The 18,048-nt window shown below is 38.9% G+C and overlaps 1 protein-coding gene across 1 annotated transcript in view; it reads left to right on the top strand.

Annotated features, from left to right (window-relative positions):
* Positions 1 to 18,048, top strand: part of CORIN (corin, serine peptidase) — a 256,114-nt gene that overhangs the window by 196,017 nt on the left and 42,049 nt on the right. The window contains exons 13-17 of the mRNA XM_032274329.1: positions 1,338 to 1,390; positions 3,197 to 3,239; positions 6,731 to 6,844; positions 8,669 to 8,779; positions 9,856 to 9,985. Of these exons, the coding sequence (XP_032130220.1) occupies positions 1,338 to 1,390; positions 3,197 to 3,239; positions 6,731 to 6,844; positions 8,669 to 8,779; positions 9,856 to 9,985 (451 nt within the window). The remainder of the gene's footprint in view (positions 1 to 1,337; positions 1,391 to 3,196; positions 3,240 to 6,730; positions 6,845 to 8,668; positions 8,780 to 9,855; positions 9,986 to 18,048) is intronic.

The raw sequence follows: 18,048 nt of genomic DNA, 5'->3' as shown, positions 1-18,048 counted from the left end.
ACCATGCTGTTTTGATTACTGTAGCCTTGTAGTATAGTTTGAAGTCCAGTAGTGTGATGCCTCCCACTTTGTTCTTTTTGCTTAGAATTGACTTGGCTATGCAGGCTCTCTTTTGGTTCCATATAAACAATGTGCAAAAATCACATGCATTCCTATACACCAATAACAGACTTAACTAGAGCCAAATCAAGAACAAACTTCCATTCACAATTGCCACAAAGAGAATAAAATATCTAGAAATACAACTAACAAGGAACGTAAAGGACCTCTTCAGGGAGAACTACAAGCCACTGCTCAACGAAGTAAGAGAGGACACAAACAGATGGAGAAACATTCCACGTTCATGGTTAGGAAGAATCAATATCGTGAAAATGGCCATACTGCCCAAAGTAATTTACAGATTCAATGCTATCCCCATCAAGCTACCAATGACCTTCTTCACAGAATCACCTTAAACTTCATATGGATCCAAAAAAGAATCTTAAAGTACTATAGTATTGGTATGGGCTAAACAACCGTAAAATATCAGGTTTCTATTTAAGTAATTGGTTTTCACCAGTATTTTAACCACACAATTAAAGGCACACCAAAATGACAGACTATATTGTCTAATCTCTATAAAGAATCCAAAATAATCAACAGCAGTATTGAGTGCTCTAGATAAAGAAAGTTAAACTTGAGTGAGAAATAATACATTCGGAGTTAAATTAATTGCTCCAGCATTACTAATTTATGAGAAGTTTTCCAAAGTGTCTCACAATATAAAACTTCACATACTTCTTTCCCGTTTGGGACTTATGCATGCATTTGAGCTTGTTCAGTGATGTGGGAGGACACACTACTTCAAATAAAGAAGTCAGGTTGTTGAAGGCTCAACAGAGGACCAATGGGAAGCCATCCATTTCTGTTTCCATTTGCCTGCTTGCTGTTTCTTTCCATTTCTGCATGTGCATAGACACACCACCCGGTAATGCAAGCACCAGTTACAGCGATGCTGAGTTTCACCCCAGGCTTCTTGCCTTTCTGACTTATTCCATCCATTGTGGTATTAGGTGTTTGAGCTTTGCTCAATAGTTGAACAATTAACTATTCACTGTCATGAATCTGCAGCTCCCTCAGAATTTTTAACAAGATTATTGAGTTTCCCCTCAAAACAATACTTACTTAGCCCTGTTATAAAATAAATACTGTGTGAGAAACTAACTTTACTTCTTGTTTCTTTGACACTTTTGTAGCAGAAAAATATGGTAGCCAAAGCATTTAACTTATAAATACACTTTTAAAATAAGCGTATTAGAAATTTAGCAATCAATAATATTCGCCTTTAATGTCTCCAGCTCTTGTGGTAGATTTTCGCTGTTGTGGTTGCTTTGATTGTGTAATTGCCAATGTAAACAAGAATTGAAAATGTCAGTAGCAGAAAAGTTTTCAACAAGTTTTGGGATGAATTATGCAAACTTGATATGGGAAGGAAGCCTAAGAGACGGGAATGCTAAGCAGAGTCTGCGCTATGTCAGTACAGAAGTACAGCATTGTCTTGAGGATTGATGATATGTCAGTAATTGAACATACGTGATATAGATGGAGCTGCCTGTAAAACTAGCAGCTGGATAAATGAGTTTGTTTTCAACATAACATTTTCCAAGCATTGATAGCCATGCAGTGGAGCATGAGGGAAAGACATGGGCAAATAAATGATCAAGAATCACATTAAAGAAAGGAGAGCTAAGGAAAGCAAAGGTATTGTATTTTTCAACAAAGGTGTTACATATTTTCTATCACTCTTTATAGAGTGTGGAAGTGAGGTTAGCTCTCGCTAGGCTTTACCTCCATGATTTGGGTCAGCTATAACAGTAGGTAGTACCTGGGCTGTGATGTAAGCAAGGAGCAAGTCCCATTGGAGCAGTTAAATGAAAATATAGCTACAGCAAGTGCCTTATGTCAACTGTCAAAATAAAATCCTTTATTACATGAAACATAGAATCAAAATTACTAGTTGATCACTATTCTAAATAAAAGGGTATATGGAGAAAAGATTGACAGCAATACAAATGTCCGAGTGTCATTAAGTGACTTTCTATTTATCTTAAGATGATTAAAAATCACTTCTTCACCTATCTTTGGTCTCCTCTTGATGTTAAATAAAATAAAACCTTTAAATATAACCTGAGCCCATTTCTGAGAGTCAGAATCCCCTTAGGTTGTATTAGAAGATCTGACTCTGATATTTATGGGTTTTACAGCTTGATTTCAAAGGGTTTCCAGAAGGCATGTTTTCTTTTTGGATTCTTTGATAGCATTTCTATGAGATATCTCACATAAGGGCTTAACTGGCTTTCTTAACACTCCAAATACCACCAGTCTCTATGCTTTTGTCTCTCTTTGCTTGGGGAGTAGACCACTCTGCTCTGTAGCTGGCAGAAGAGTGAAAGTAATTATGTCCACAGCTTTGGCATATCCACAAATGTGCTTTCAGGATGAATTTTCAGGACTGATTTCTCATCACTCAGTAAGGTTTAATTTTCCATGTTAAGGGAGAAATTTTCTCCTTCCCTTTAGGTACTTGGTTAACTGTTTCATTGTCTTCTGTGGTGTCTTGGGAAGGCAGACTGAAATGGCAGAGTGTTCTGTGTAGACTTAGACTTGAATTTACATACTGACTTAGCCTTAGAGGCTATGTGACTTTTGGCCAGTCACTTTACTTCTCTGGGTAAGATGCAGAGAATACTCACATTATCTCCCACAGCTTGGAGTGCTTATAACATGCCCTGTTCATCCTCAGAAGACAATAACCAAGAACTCACCTGCTGTGGTGGTAGGAAATCAGGAAGTGATTCCTTTCAAAAGCTGCCCCAGCAATCTCCCTTGAGGGAAGGAGTCCTGTCTAGCTTAGCCTTGTTTCTGACAGCTCTTTATGGCAAGTGAGAGTGGGCTGGCCTGTCAGGCTAACGCTTGGGCCTGGGCGAGGCCCATGGCTCACATAGTAAACTCAGGTAAATGGGTGGTGTCTTTTCCTGGAGATAGTGTTGGTTTTGGGTTGAATGTTCTCCTTTTCTAGGATTAGAGCCATGAAGTTTAAAGTCCCATCCATTTCTTCATCCTGTCTGTTTCACAGGGGAATGGGACACCATATATTGAAGAGCATGCCATAAAAATGGCACTGCTAAAAGCGGGAGGTGACTCAGGAATTGGGTAGGCTGCTGAGACTTTCCAGCTGGATGGTGGCTGGAAAACCTGTGGTGGTATTGCTCCCCTGATAGTCAGGCCTGGACCACAGTGGGAGGCAGGTCCTCTGTTCCACCTGCTACGGCAGGTGCAGAGGCAGAGCTTTTTGCTGCCATGCTTTGAGGGAAGAGGCTCTGTTGCCCGGATCCTGCATGCTGTAGAAGGCTCTTCACACCTGCTAGGCCTGTACTCTGGCTGCTACAGCTCCTATGAACTCCTCTAAGTCACATCCACAGCCACTTCCTGGGGTAGACACTGGTCCAGGGTGGCTAGATCCAGACTGTTCGAGCCTTTGCCAGCTCAAGAATGTAGCATTACTTTCTCTCATTCCTCCTTGTGAACGGCTCCCCTCCGAAGGGTGAGAATTTAAAAATTTCATGTAGCTCAACTCAAAAGGATGAGTGGATCTCCTTTATAGCTGCATAGCTAAGAGATTCTTACAGAAGAAAAAAACACCTGCTTTACAGCAATTTTCTGACATTATTTATAATAACAACTGTTTTTGTAGAGAAACAAGATATTCCATTTTAGGGTGGGGAGACTGCCTCTTGCAGGACAGCCTGTTTCGTAGAGTTTTTGTGAAAATGAGAGACAGAGTAAGCAAAAAACCCAGATGAATGCTTAGCACACTTACTGTGACCAGTCAACCTGATTTGCCTGGGACTGATGGAGGTCTTTTGGAACAAGGGACTCTTCGTGCTCAAATCAGTTAAGTGCCAGGCAAGCTGGGATGAATTGGTTACTTTTTTGGAACACTATATCCTCAATCAGTGGGTGTTGCTATTGTTCTGTGCAGGGGAGGTTATTCTTCTGACATCAACAATTATTTGATTTCATAACCTACAGCTGCATTAAACAGCCCATCCCATCCATGCCTGCTTTTAATTTTTGATGGAATCATAGCTTTTTCCTCTTAGCATATACAAACATAAGTGCACCAAAATGTCACTTTACAAACAAAGCGGTTTCTTTTCAAAATAATACTGTCTCCCGTGTGACTAATGTCTCTCTGTTTTTATACTACTTCTTTTGTGCTCACTGTAACTCCACAAAGGCGGTACTATGCTATGCAGACTTTTACAAGAAAAGAGAAGACATGGAGGGGCAAAAACTGAATGCTTATGGAGTACTCATTTAATGTTTATAGCAACCCTGTGAAGCAGGCATTATGATTCGTATTTTAGATGTGTATTTGGAACTAGGATTCAGATCCAGTTGTCTGACTCTAAAGCTGTGCTTCCACTGCATCTACCTCTTATGCATGCCGCATGATCGCGTTTTGCAAAGGACCGCAATTAAAGACTCGTACCTGAATCCCATCCAGATCTTTCTCCGTGGAGCTGTGACATGGAAGGATTTAATTTCTCTTAACGTTAGTTTCCTCACTTATAAAATGGTGAGTGTAACACTGACATTACAGTGTTAAGAATTAAAGCTAATGTCTAGAATGTAGATACATAGTGGATAATACACTATCTCATTATCATCATTATTATTATTTGTGAGGATGCACTTTAAAGGGCCTTCTGACCCAGATGATCTGTTTCTGTGATATTTCATCATCTCATAGCAAATGTCTTAAGTTCTTCCTTGTACTCTTAGGAAGAATGTGCCTTGTGAATAGTCAGAAAAACTCATGCTGTTTTCTTTCATTCTGTATTAGCAAGTGGTTTGTTTTGTGACAGAGAAGCAGCCCTGGAGAAGGGCTGACACCGTGCATGGAATGTTGAGCCCTCTTACTTGATGTCTTTTGCTCTCTGGTAGAATGAGCACACTGTATGTACTATTTGTCTTCACAGAGGGCAGACTTCAGCCTCTTTCTCAAATCTCAAGAGACTCTTATTGTCAGAACTTTTCAGATGCTGTCTGGATCCTCTCCTAGCTGAAAACTCTAGATGATGTCCCTGTGAGTTCTTGGAATGGGTGTCCCTGGGCCTAAGACCACTCCAGATTATCAGCCAGTGAAAGACTCTCACTATTTATTTCCTGTATATTTGGATGATGAAACACACTAAATCTAATTTTAGCTTGTTGTAAAAATTTTAGGTCACTTATTTTAAAAGTTGTTTTCAATGAAAGTTTTGAAAACCAATTTTTTTCTTATAATGGATTCCAAGAAACCTGAATCAATCATCTACAAAATTTATCTGATTTATTTGTAGTAGGTCAGATGAAAAATAACATTCTTTAAGAAACTTCTTATTTGATCACTGCTTTGCGTTTCACTGACCTTAAAATAAATTATCTTTTCCTGAAAGCGAGAGACATTTAGTTCCTTCTGTGAAATGAAGTTCTTAAAACACACACACATTGAGGGCCTGCCACATGCTAGCCTTTATTCTCAGCAAGGGGGTGGAAGGTACTCAGAGTTGTTTGCCATGTAATCTCTTCCTTCATGTACTTCACAGCCTGGCCAGGACCAGACCAACAAAACATGTTACAATGACCGGAGTGACAAACACATATTAGACCCTTGCCAGACTTTAGCAGGCGTATGAAATGCACTGCACATGAATTGTTAAAGGCATTTATTAAAGACATCACAAGTGCTTGCTATTTCATAGGCAAATTATAGTTTGTTATTACATTAACGTTGTGCAAATTATATTTATATCTCATATTAATTGATGAAGTTTCCAACTTTAGGTCTCTGACTACCATAAAGTGATAATAGCTTTTGAACCTATGCCAAATATCTACAAAACTTGTTTTGCAGATATTTGGCATAGAAGGAGCCTCTTTTGCTAAACAAACAGATGGCCTTTTGATTTGTTGAATGAAATTACATTTTAAGGTGATATGCATACAGATCACTAGACTTTGGCGTATTTGCTTAAAAGCATAACATTATTTTATAGATAAGTCTTATGCATTGACACCAATTTGACTCAGAAAGAAAAAGGAACAGCTAAAGATGAATGTTAATGTATGCCTGCTTTTAAATTTAAATTTTTTCTCCATGTCCTTTATGTCACATCTTTTTTTTTTTTTTTTTTTTTGGAGACAGAGTCTTGTTCTGTCAGCCAGGCTGGAGTGCAGTATGATCTCAGCTCACTGCAACCTCTGCCTCCCAAGTTCAAGTGATTCTTCTGACTTAGCCTCCCAAGTAGCTGGGATTACAGGCATGCACCACCACCCCTGGCTAATTTTTATATTTTTTTAGTAGAGATGGGATTCATTATCTTAGCCTGGTCTTGAACTGCTGAGGTCAAGTGATCTGCCCACCTCGGCCTTCCAAAGTGCTGAGATTACAGGCTCGAGCCACTGCACCTGGCCCCATATGTCACTTTTGATATTCTGTTAGGAGAACTGTACAATTCATATCATAATATGAATGTGATTGTGTATTTCTACTTTCAAAATTATATTATTCATGGTATGTAGGGGTCAAAACTTTTTTAGAAAAAGACATCATGCCTTTATAGTGTAATTTTTCTACATTATCAAATTCATCATTATTTTTAACTCCACATCTATTACGAATAAGCTTTTCTTCTGCCTCTAGGTTGTAAAGAGAGAGATCTTTGGGAATGTCCATCCAATAAACAATGTTTGAAGCATACAGTGATCTGCGATGGGTTCCCAGACTGCCCTGATAACATGGATGAAAAAAACTGCTGTAAGTGCTTATGTGAATTTGTCAATACAGTGTTTTTATTTTAAATACCAGTTAAGTTTATTTTGAATACAAGCTAAAAAAATGTGCAAATATGCATAAATATCTTTTAGTTTTTTCACATCTTTTGATCAAACTCCACTTTTAAAGACATGTTCTAAGAAGACAACTAAATATGTGTAAAATATATACACTATAATATTCTACTGGCATTATTTATAATGTGGGAAAATTAAAATACCCCCAAATATCCAAAAATAGGGAACATAAACCACAACTATAAAATAAAATAATGTAAATATTAAAATCAAATTAGAGAAGAAAAATTTCCCTTGGATTCATTATTATATCATTAGTCGAGTAAAACAAAATATTCAGTGTTATGTGCACTATTGTCCTGAGTTTTGAAAGTACATATATCCACACATAGAAAAAGATCATAAAGTCATAATTAAAAGTTTACAGTTATAATCTTTGGGTGGTGGAATTATTAAAGTTTTGTGCCATTCTGTCTTCTCTACATTTTCTAAATGAATGGCCATTGCTTTTAGAACCAGAAAGCAATTATCTCTCTTAAGATGTTTTACCTACAAATAACATAAAAGCCCAAATCAAAATGACAAACAATGAAAACATTTATCTTTTATTATCATATGCATATCACATGTTTTATATTATCATATAAAGAGTCAAGTGTAGGATGGACTCTTGAGGCTGCATGTGGGAGTTCAGCACCTTGTCTGTGGGTTTTTCAGCTCAGTTTCAACTCAGGCTGGCTCCCACAATGCTGAAAAGATGGCATTGCCAGGGGCATCTGGGGCACCATGCTTCCTTGATCATGTCCAGCTGGAAGGAGGAAGAACCGTGCCCTCATCTCCAAGATATCATTACGGGATTCGCTCAGGTCAACTTTGGGCAGAGTCACAGCTAGCTGTCAGGAGCCTTTGTGTAGTTAGAAAAGACACTTCCTACAAACAGCTGAACTGCAAAAAGAAGCACCACGCCGGGAGAACCAATCAAAAAAAGATGCTGCTTTCTCAAGGTTATTCCTGCCCCAGACTAGGTACATGGCATAGCAGCAGAGTTTGGGTAGGAGCTGTCTTGTGAAGCACAACCCACGCAACTGTAGGCCGAGGCCCTGATCTCGGAGCACGTTTACTGCCGGACAACTAACTATATTCAGAAAAAAAAAAAAAAAGCAACTGTAGACAGAAAAATGCCATGCCCAGCTTAAACTAATCAGGATCTTCCTTTGGAGCTGGGAATGGCTGGTGTCGGGGCCTGAACAAAATTGAGCTACCTTGAAAAAAGGAGGAAGAAAGGAAATGGTTGTTAAGTAGGCAATCAAGGAGGTTTACTGTAATTTTTAAAACCCAAAAGCGAACTGTATTTGACTCAGAGAGTCATTTAATAATAGACATGAAAAAGAAACCTGCTATGCATCTCTGTGGACAGAGACTATTTTCTTTCTAAGGTGACTTCAGTCTGTTCATCCCTCATGCTCTGCTCATGCAGATTTTAACCCTGTTCTCTGACCTTTCATATATCTGCTGCTGTGAGTACTATTTATTCAGTCTGATTGTTAGATCAGAACATTGAGCCACTTTAATGTAGTAATTCTGTTTAAGTGCTCTTTGTATGTATTGATGTCTATTAAATAATATTTTACAAATTCTGTTATTCTGTTTTCATGCCCATTGGGAGGCCTCAACGATCACATATTTTCTTCTTTCCATGCTCCTACTGGCACATGAAGATATGCATGTTAGTGATAGTCACATTTATTTCCAAAATGTTTTCCTTCTCACTTTTTGTTCCCCATACCAGCATTTTGCCAGGATGATGAGCTAGAATGTGCTAACCATGCGTGTGTGTCACGTGACCTATGGTGTGACGGCGAAGCCGACTGTTCAGACAGTTCAGATGAATGGGACTGTGGTGAGCTACTTGTTCTGCCATTTGTTATACTCTTTCACGCCTATCAGCCACTGAAACTAAATGATCCTAAATTACTTCTCAGATTTTACTAAACAACTTCATCTATTTTGTTTTACTGTTATAAAAGCTGATGGTGATCTACGTATGTTATTTCCAACTCACAGAAAATTTCCCCAACAAGTTACTTCTCTGTTTGAAATATCTATATTATATGGTTCAAATTGTTGTAATCTCATAATTGCTGGAATAGGATTTTAAAAATCTTCATTAAAACCCACCTTCAATAAATTAACAATATTCTGCCATTCATTTGTCATCTATACCTGCTAGAATAGAATAGTCAAGTGGCCCCTCTGCCTTCCCTACACTCTGCAAGTCTGAATGGAACTTCTATCTAGTTCCTTACACAGACAGGAATTAAAGATGTCTCCTACCAGCACCTCCAATGTTGCAGTTTGTGATCTTGAGTTTGATTAGTTTCCTCATCCTACACTCATCATTCCTTTCATTTACTCAGCTCCTCTTCTGTCCTTTGCATTATCCGGCCAAATCATGATTCTCATGTGTGCTGTGATCAATTGTGCAATGTTTCGTAAGTGCTCTGAGGCTGATTCAGTACAGAGGATGCTCCTTTATATAATAGGAATTAACACATATGCCAGATTAATTCTAAATTTGCATTCCTCTCACGCACTTGCAGTCTCATATGCTTTCTTGAAGGAAATGATAGAAATGGATTTACAACTCGCTTCTTGTAATTATGCAAATCCTGGTAAAACTCATGGAATGAGGCCTGCTTCTGGCTGTCTTCTAACTCACTAAGAAAAGTTAAGAACTGCCTGTTTCTTTCATTAGAGTCTAAGCTTCTTTGAGGGGAGAGAATATTTCTAATCCATTTTTCTTAGCCCTCTAGCACACTGAAGGTAGTGATTTGTATAGGGTAGGCACACACCAAATGGTTAACTAAAATAAATAAAAATGAATGTATGCCAATGAAGCAGAGACATGTAAAATTATGTGCTTTCATCGGAGGAAATGTTTTTAATTAGGGTTTCCCCTGTCTTTTCTTTCCCTAGTGACCCTCTCTAAAAATGTGAACTCCTCTTCCTTTCTGATGGTTCACAGAGCTGCCACAGAACACCACGTGTGTGCAGATGGCTGGCAGGAGGCATTGAGTCAGCTGGCCTGCAAGCAGATGGGTTTAGGGTAAGGTCAGTAGTTTGTAGCACTAATGAATTTCTCAGACAGCTTCATGGAACTTGGCAGTAATATATTCCTTATGGATGCATAGTGAGTTAGTGCTCTCGAACAAAGAGTCCTTCAAAGCCCGGGAAATGAATCAGGTGAGAGGACCATGTTTAATTACAGGCACCTGCCCTGAAGAGTGTGAGTTGGAAATGTACTCTGATGAAGCCTCTAAAAGTAAATGAAGTAATTGTTTTAAGTACCTCTGAAAGGAAATGCTGTCATTATTTATAAAAGCATTACAATCATTTCCTTTAAGGAATCTGGATGGAAAAATCTTGCAATTTCCCCCCAAGAGGTTATTGAAAATTTCTTTTTAAGCAACACACATTTTTAAATAAGTTGAGAAATTGAACTTGAAGTTGCTGGTATTTCTATTTACTCTAAGTCAGTAAATGTAAATCAAGAAATAGTTCAATGTATTTGCTTCTTAGTAGAATGAAAAGATTCACTCTGGCTTTGATACAAATACACTGAAATGGATTTTATCCAACTTTGTGTCCAACTTTGAAAGTTGGACACTTGCAATTTTGTGAGATTTTCCTTTTTCAGTTCCATTGGGGATGGAAAGGAATAATTTTCAGGGTCTTAAAATATGTAAGTATTTCCTTTACCATCAATGTATTTGAGATTTAGGGGAAATGTAGAAATTAGAGAAATTGAAAACAAAGGAGTTCTAAAATTCCAGAATAAATAAAAAATTGAGTAAATGCTATTTCCTAGCATTCACTGAACAAGCTTGAAAGTATTTTACAATAACGAGTCAATTATGGGAAGGCACATTTTTGTTATCCTAATTTAAAGAATTATTAATATATAGCTCCTAGCATCTTGAACCCATTTCTCCCACGTAAAGACCCACATCTTTAGGAAATCGAGTAACTGATGCTTATCTATAATAAAGGAACTTTAAACTTTGCCAGAGTGCAAAAATTGTATTTTCCAAGATCTATTAAATTATGTTTCATTTTCACAACTTCCTTATTATGTCTAAATGAAATAGGATATGATTGTGATCAGAGATAAATGAAAAATCTTTTGGATGTGGTTATTTTTATTTTTCTTCTCTATAACATCTTATTGGCATAAGGTTGGAACTGCAAAGATTTTACAGCCAGAAAGATTTTACAACTACCCCAGAAAGTTCTTCCGACAATCCACCCTGGACATAGTTGTTCCATTAGAAAGGATTCTGTTTTGAAATATGCTTCTTTATGTTTCCTCTAAATATTTGCATATTGGGGTGTTTATTGTGTTAAAATACACATACATAAAATTCACCATTTAACCATTTAAAATGTATAAAATTTAGTGGCATTTACTTTATTCACAATGTTGTACAAACATCACCACTATTTGTTTTAGAACACTCTTATTATCCCAAAAGGAAACTATATACTCATTAGGCAGCTACTCTCCATTTCCTCCTACATACAGGCCCAGGTAACCACTGATCTGCTTTCTGCCTCTATTATTTGGCCGATTCTAGATATTTCAGTATAAATGGAAATATACAACATGTGGCCTTTTCATCTGATTTCTTTTACTTAGCACATTTTCAGTCATCTGTCTTGTAGCATGTACCAGTACTTCCTTCCTGCTTGTGACTGAATAATATGCCATTAAAGGGATATACATTTTGTTTATCCATTCAGACATTTGAATTATTCTCATCTTTGGCTATTGTGTGCACACTGGATTTTTAAAAAAATTATGTATTCCATTTGCTCCACTTTCTCAACATAGTTGGAAAAATGAAACTTCAATATATAGATATCTTTAGATGTATAAAATGCAAGTAGACATAGATATTTTTTATTTTAGATTACTTTATTTCACAGAAGGGCTAGAAAAATATGAGATATATGTGTGGTTGGAAAACTATATCCATTATTTGACTGAATTAATGGGAAAAATGGGCAAACAATGATAAGTTCTTCAAAAAAATGAGAACTAGTATATTTTTGAAATTTTTGCTTGCCTTTAAGTTTACTCTTCAGTTGACTTGAGTGGCTCATGAATTGACAGAAATCTGGAGAGCCAGGCTACACCAGGAATGACAGTAATGGTCAAGATGAGGCTAGCTTCTTGCTGAGGGAACGGGCTCAGGAAGCTGCCATGTGACCACTGTCTCTGGAGACCATCCACTGTGCTGCAAATTCACAATTTTGCCACCAATGTCTCCAATAGACTCTAAGTCAACCTGTACCTTTGAGTCATTTCCTCCAGATCAAAGCCCTTGCTGGAAGGGTCTGTTTAGCCACGAGGGAAGTGGGAGAGAAGTGGGAATGACTGTTCCCTCTTAGCTTCTGGAGTAGAGGTTATGCCAGCCTGCCTTTGTACGTTCAGACACATTCTGCATCAAAAACTTGAAGTTTAAAAAGCAACTCCCAACTAATTCCACTCAGTATTCCCCTTCCCTTTTTGTTTTTTGAATATCTGCTTATGGGCCTTGTACTGGACAAGGCATTGGGTAGAGGATACAAAAGTGAATATTGTTATCAGAGTTTATAATGGAGTGGAAAAGACATGTGGGTAAACAGCCAAGAACACAAAGTTAGAAAAAAGTCCAGATATTTTGCTATCTGAGAATGGTGTGGAATTATTGCATAGAACCTGGCATTTCTATTAAAAATATACAAGAAAAACATCAAACTTTAATCTTATCTTGATAGGATAAATTTGTTATATCATTCATTCATTCACCCATTCATTCAGTAAACATTTATAGAGAATGGTATTGTGGTGCATGTAGGGTCCAGAACCAGCGTACCCTAATTCCATGTGGATCATTCATCTCCTTGAGGAGGTATACTTTGGAGGTAATTTATCAAAAATGCAGGTCTATATCAAATTTCATGTGTTGCAGGGATTCTACTGAAATGCTTTCGTGATAGCGGCATTTGATCTAAAACACGTGCACTTAGGAGTTTTCAGACACAATTTATGCCTTCCATGTCCTACTGCTCAAATGCTAGGCTCTCAACTCAGTGCTTATCTAGATGAGAAGATTTAGAGTTCTTTGTTGAATTTTAAAAACTTATTGACTTCATCTGTTAGTATCTCAAAGACTCAGCCCGGATTGGAAGTATGATGGCTATCTGATTAGAAAAATGTGTAAATCAAGCCCCTAAATTCTTGTGACAGCTGTATTAGTCCATTTGCATGCTACTGATGAAGATATACCTGAGACTAGGAAGAAAAAGAGGTTTAATGGACTTACAGTTCCACATAGCTGGGGAGGCCTCAAAATCATGGTGGAAGGCAAGGAGGAGCAAGTCATATTTAATGTGGATGATAGCTTGCACACAAAAAGAGAGCTTGTGTGGGGAAGCTCCCACTTCTAAAACCATCGGCTCTTGTGAGATTCACTGAGAATAGCACAGGAAAGACTTGCCCCCATCATGGAATCACCTCCCATTGGGTTCCTCCCATGATATGTGGGAATTGTGGGAGTTACAATTCAAGATGAGATTTGGATGGAGACACAGCCAAACCATATCATTTTGCCCCTGGCCCCTCCCAAATCTCATGTCTTCACATTCAAAACCAGTAATACCTTCCTAGCAGTCCCCCAAACTCTTAACTAATTTCAGCATTAAATCAAAAGTCCACAGTCCAATATCTCATCTAAGACAAGGCAAGTCCCTTCCACCCATGAGCCTGTAAAAATCAAAAGCAAGTTAATTTCATAGATACAATGGGGATACAGGCATTGGGTAAATATAGCAATTTCAAATGGGAAAGATTGGCTAAAACAAAGGGGCTTACAGGCCCCATGCCAATCTGAAATCCAGCAGGGTAGTCAAATCTTAAAATTCCAAAATGATCTCCTTTGACTCCATGTCTTGCATCCAGATCATGCTGATGAAAAGGGTGGGTTCCCATGGTCTTGGGCAGCTTCACCCCTGTGGCTTTGCAGGGTTCAGCCTCCCTCTTGACTGCTTCCATGGGCTGGCGTTGAGTGTCTGAGGCTTTTCCAGGCACACAGTGCAAACTGTCAGTGGATCTACCATTTTGGGATCTTGAGGACTATGTCCCTCTTCTTACTGCTCCACTAGGGGTTGCTCTAGTACGGATTTTGTATGGGGACTCTGACCCCCACATTTCCCTTACATGCTACCTAGAAAATGTTCTCCAGAGGGCCCCACCCCAGCAGCAAACTTCTGCCTGGGTATCCTGGCCTTTCTATACATTCTCTGAAATCCAGGCAGAGGTTCCCAAACCCTGATTCTTGACTTCTGTGCACTTGCAGGTTCAACACCTTGTGGAAGCTGCCAAGGCTTGGGGCTTCCACCCTCTGAAGCAATAGCCTGAGCTGTACCTTGTGGCCCCTTTTAGTCATGGCTGGTGCAGCTGGGACACAGGGCACAAAGTCCCTAGGCTACACATAACAAAAGGACCCTAGTCCCAGCCCATGAAACAACATTTTCCACCTAGGCCTCTGGGCCTATGACGGGAGGGGCTGCCATGAAGACCTCTGACATGCCCTGGATACATTTCCCCTTTGTCTTGGGGATTAACATCCTGCTCCTCATTGCTTTTGCAAATTCTGCAGCCAGCTTCAATTTCTCCTCAGTAAATGGGATTTTCTTTTTTATCACATTGTCAGGCTGCAAATTTTCCCAAATTTTATGCTCTACTTCCCTTATAAAATTGAATGCATTTAAAATAACCCAAGCCATCTCTTGAATGCTTTGATGCTTAGAAATTTCTTCTACCAGATACCGTAAATCATCTCTATCAAGTTCAAAGTTCCACAAATCTCTTTGGCAGGGGCACAATACCACCACTCTCTTTGGCAAAACATAACTAGAGTCACCTTTGCCCCGGGTTCCCAACAAGTTCCTCTTTTCCTTCTGAGACCACCTCAGCCTGGACTTTATTGTCCATATCACTATCAGCATTTTGGTCAAAGCCATTCAGCTAGTTTCTAGGGAGTTCCAAAATGTCCTACATTTACTGTCTTCTTCTCAGCCTTCCAAACTCTTCTAACCTTGGCCTGTTATCCAGTTCCAAAGTTGCTTCCACATTTTTGGATATCTACAGCAGCACCCCACTCTACTGGTAACAATTTACTGTATTAGTCCATTTTCACACTGCTGATAAAGACATTCCTGAGACTGGGAAGAAAAAAAAGAGGTTTAATGGATTTTTAGGTCCACATGGCTGTGGAGGCTTCACAATCATGGCAGAAGACAATAAGGAGCAAGTCATGTCTCACGTTGATGGTGGCATGCAAAAAAGAGAGAGTTTGTACAGGGAAACTCCCATTTTTAAAACCATCAGATTTCCTGAGACTCATTCATTATCATGAAAACAGCACAGGAAGACCTGCCCCCAAATTCAATCACTTCCTACTGGGTTCCTCCCATGACATGTGGGAATTGTGGGAGTTACAATTCAGGATGAGATTTGGTTGGGGACACAGCCAAACCATATCAACAGCATATTGACTTTGCTACCTGCATGTTTAGTATCAAAAACATATGGGCATTTATTTAATTGATGATACAAATCAGAATTTAGACTGCCTTCTAATATTTGCCAAATGCTCAGTTGCAACATCTGGTATTTGAGTAGCTTAATCTAAGGGAAATGTGACTATCTATATCTCTGGATGCCACAAGCTCTATCTAAAGTTTGATGATCTGGAAACTGTCTTTGGGCCCTATGATTTTGGCAAAAATGCTTTTATGAGCCGGGCGCGGTGGCTCAAGCCTGTAATCCCAGCACTTTGGGAGGCCGAGGCGGGTGGATCACAAGGTCAGGAGATCGAGACCATCCTGGTCAACATGGTGAAACCCCGTCTCTACTAAAAATACAAAACATTAGCTGGGCATGGTGGTGCGTGCCTGTAATCCCAGCTACTCAGGAGGCTGAGGCAGGAGAATTGCCTGAACCCAGGAGACGGAGGTTGCGGTGAGCCGAGATCGCGCCATTGCACTCCAGCCTGGGTAACAAGAGCGAAACTCCGTCTCAAAAAAAAAAAAATGCTTTTATGGAGTTAGTTGCAATTTGATTTTTTGCCCTAATCTTTTAGATTTGTTCAACAGAAGTTGGTCAAACATTCTTTTCAAAGAATGTTTCTGTATCTGGGCAAAACCCACAAAGATAGCATCTGTTATATTACCTACTAATCCCTTATAATCTCTCGTGTAAGAGTTTAAGCTTTAAAGTTTACTTAAAAGTTTACTTCTTCCTTAAAGTTTACTCCCAGTCATCACCATGGTTGCAGCATTAGCGTTGCCTTGAACATGATATGAATGGGTCCTGGGTAAATAAGAACATGATTTACAACTTGAATAATCCATCTGGAATTGACCAAAGAGGACTTGTGTTATTTCTGTTAGAAGCCCTTATAGGGAAGCTTTCTCCTTTTGAAACTGGATATACCAGGAGACCCCTAGTGATGACTTCTCATATGGTTTCTTTGTCATGTTGTCTTCAAAACCTACTGCAATCTGGCTTTTATTTGCAAAACAGAACTGACAGCAACAATATTACCTACATGCAAAAGCCATTGGTCTTCTTTTCTTATTATTTTACAATTTGGGCTAAAAAATCGATTTCTTACTCAGGCCTGTCAGACACTGTATAATTTGGCCCCTGCCTTCCTTTCTGACCCAATAAATATCCTAGTATTCCCCACTTGCCCACTAAACTTTAGACACATTGACCTTATTATTGATGTTAAAACATTTCAAGCTCATATCCATCTTGGGGGATTTGCCTTCACTATTATTTTTGCTTAGAATGCAGAACTCTAGGACTTCATCATTCGTGTCTCAGCTCATGCATCCATGACTTAGAGAGGCTTTCCTTGACAATCTTACTTGAGGCAGCTTTCAGTCTCAGCATGTAACTCTGTCACAATTGGTTGATTTGTCTTATTCAAATAACTTATCCGTATGCAAAATAGTTTTTTACATATTTGTAATTTGTTCCTCTAACTAAAATAATAGCTTCTTAGAGAGGGACTCCATGTGATACAACACCAATCTGTTGTCTCCATTTCTACCCCACCTCATTAACCTGTAAGCATCAGTTTTAACCCTTGTCTATCTGGCTATGTCATTTGTTTAAACCGTCATTGTAATGTTCCTTCTGAGATCCAACTCACTTTATATCAGCTTGAACACTCACTTATTAACCCATGTATCATTAATAAACATGACAAGTCTAATTTCAACCTAACCTTTTACCTTTCCTACATTTTCCCAAAACTAACATACAAACTGAAGAACATGTAGAATCTTGATTCTAAAGAACAATAATCTTTCAAACAAACATTTCAACTAAAGTCACATGCAGCAGCCACATATATTATGTTGTTTCACTGCATTTCTCCCTTCCTTTGGGGCCTACATCCCTTCCTTCTGGATATTTGCTTCACTTGTCATTTTATTGTTGGACTCCAAATAGGAGTACATGACCTTCTCTTTTTGGTCTGTGATTGGTTGAAGGGTAGGTACCCAACCCAAGATGGACCAATCAAAGTGTCTCACTGCCAGGCCACAGTGATTGGTTTTGGGATACTTGGTTTTTCAGCAAGATTTTTATTTATTTAAGACAGAATTTTGCTCTTGTCGCCTAGGCTGGAGTGCAATGGTGTGATCTCGGCTCACTGCAACCTCCACCTCCTGGGATCAAGTGATTCTCTTGCCTCAGATTCCCAAGTAGCTGGGATTACAGGCACCTGCCACCACACCTGGCTAATTTTTGTATGTTTAGTAGAGACGGGGTTTTGCCATTTAGATCAGGCTGGTCTTGAATTTCTGATGTCATGTGATCTACCCACCTTGGCCTCCCAAAGTACTGGGATGACAGGCATGAGCCACCTTGCCTGGCCCAAGATTTATTTTAATTGGACCGGGAGAGATGACTTCTTTCTGCTTTGGTCATAAAGATGAATGCCTGTGAGTTTAAAGCTGTAGGCAGCCAGTCCTCTGGCTTATAGAAAAGTTACTTTAACACAATCAAACTGCCATCCCCTTTTTCCTATCCTCCCTCCCCGCCCCCCC

Source organism: Sapajus apella, unplaced genomic scaffold, assembly GCF_009761245.1.
Source record: "Sapajus apella isolate SASKATOON/1434 unplaced genomic scaffold, GSC_monkey_1.0 scaffold5, whole genome shotgun sequence".
Classification (NCBI taxonomy): domain Eukaryota; kingdom Metazoa; phylum Chordata; class Mammalia; order Primates; family Cebidae; genus Sapajus; species Sapajus apella.
The sequence above is the reverse complement of the archived record's forward strand: the minus strand, read 5'-3'. Positions and strand labels throughout refer to the sequence as shown.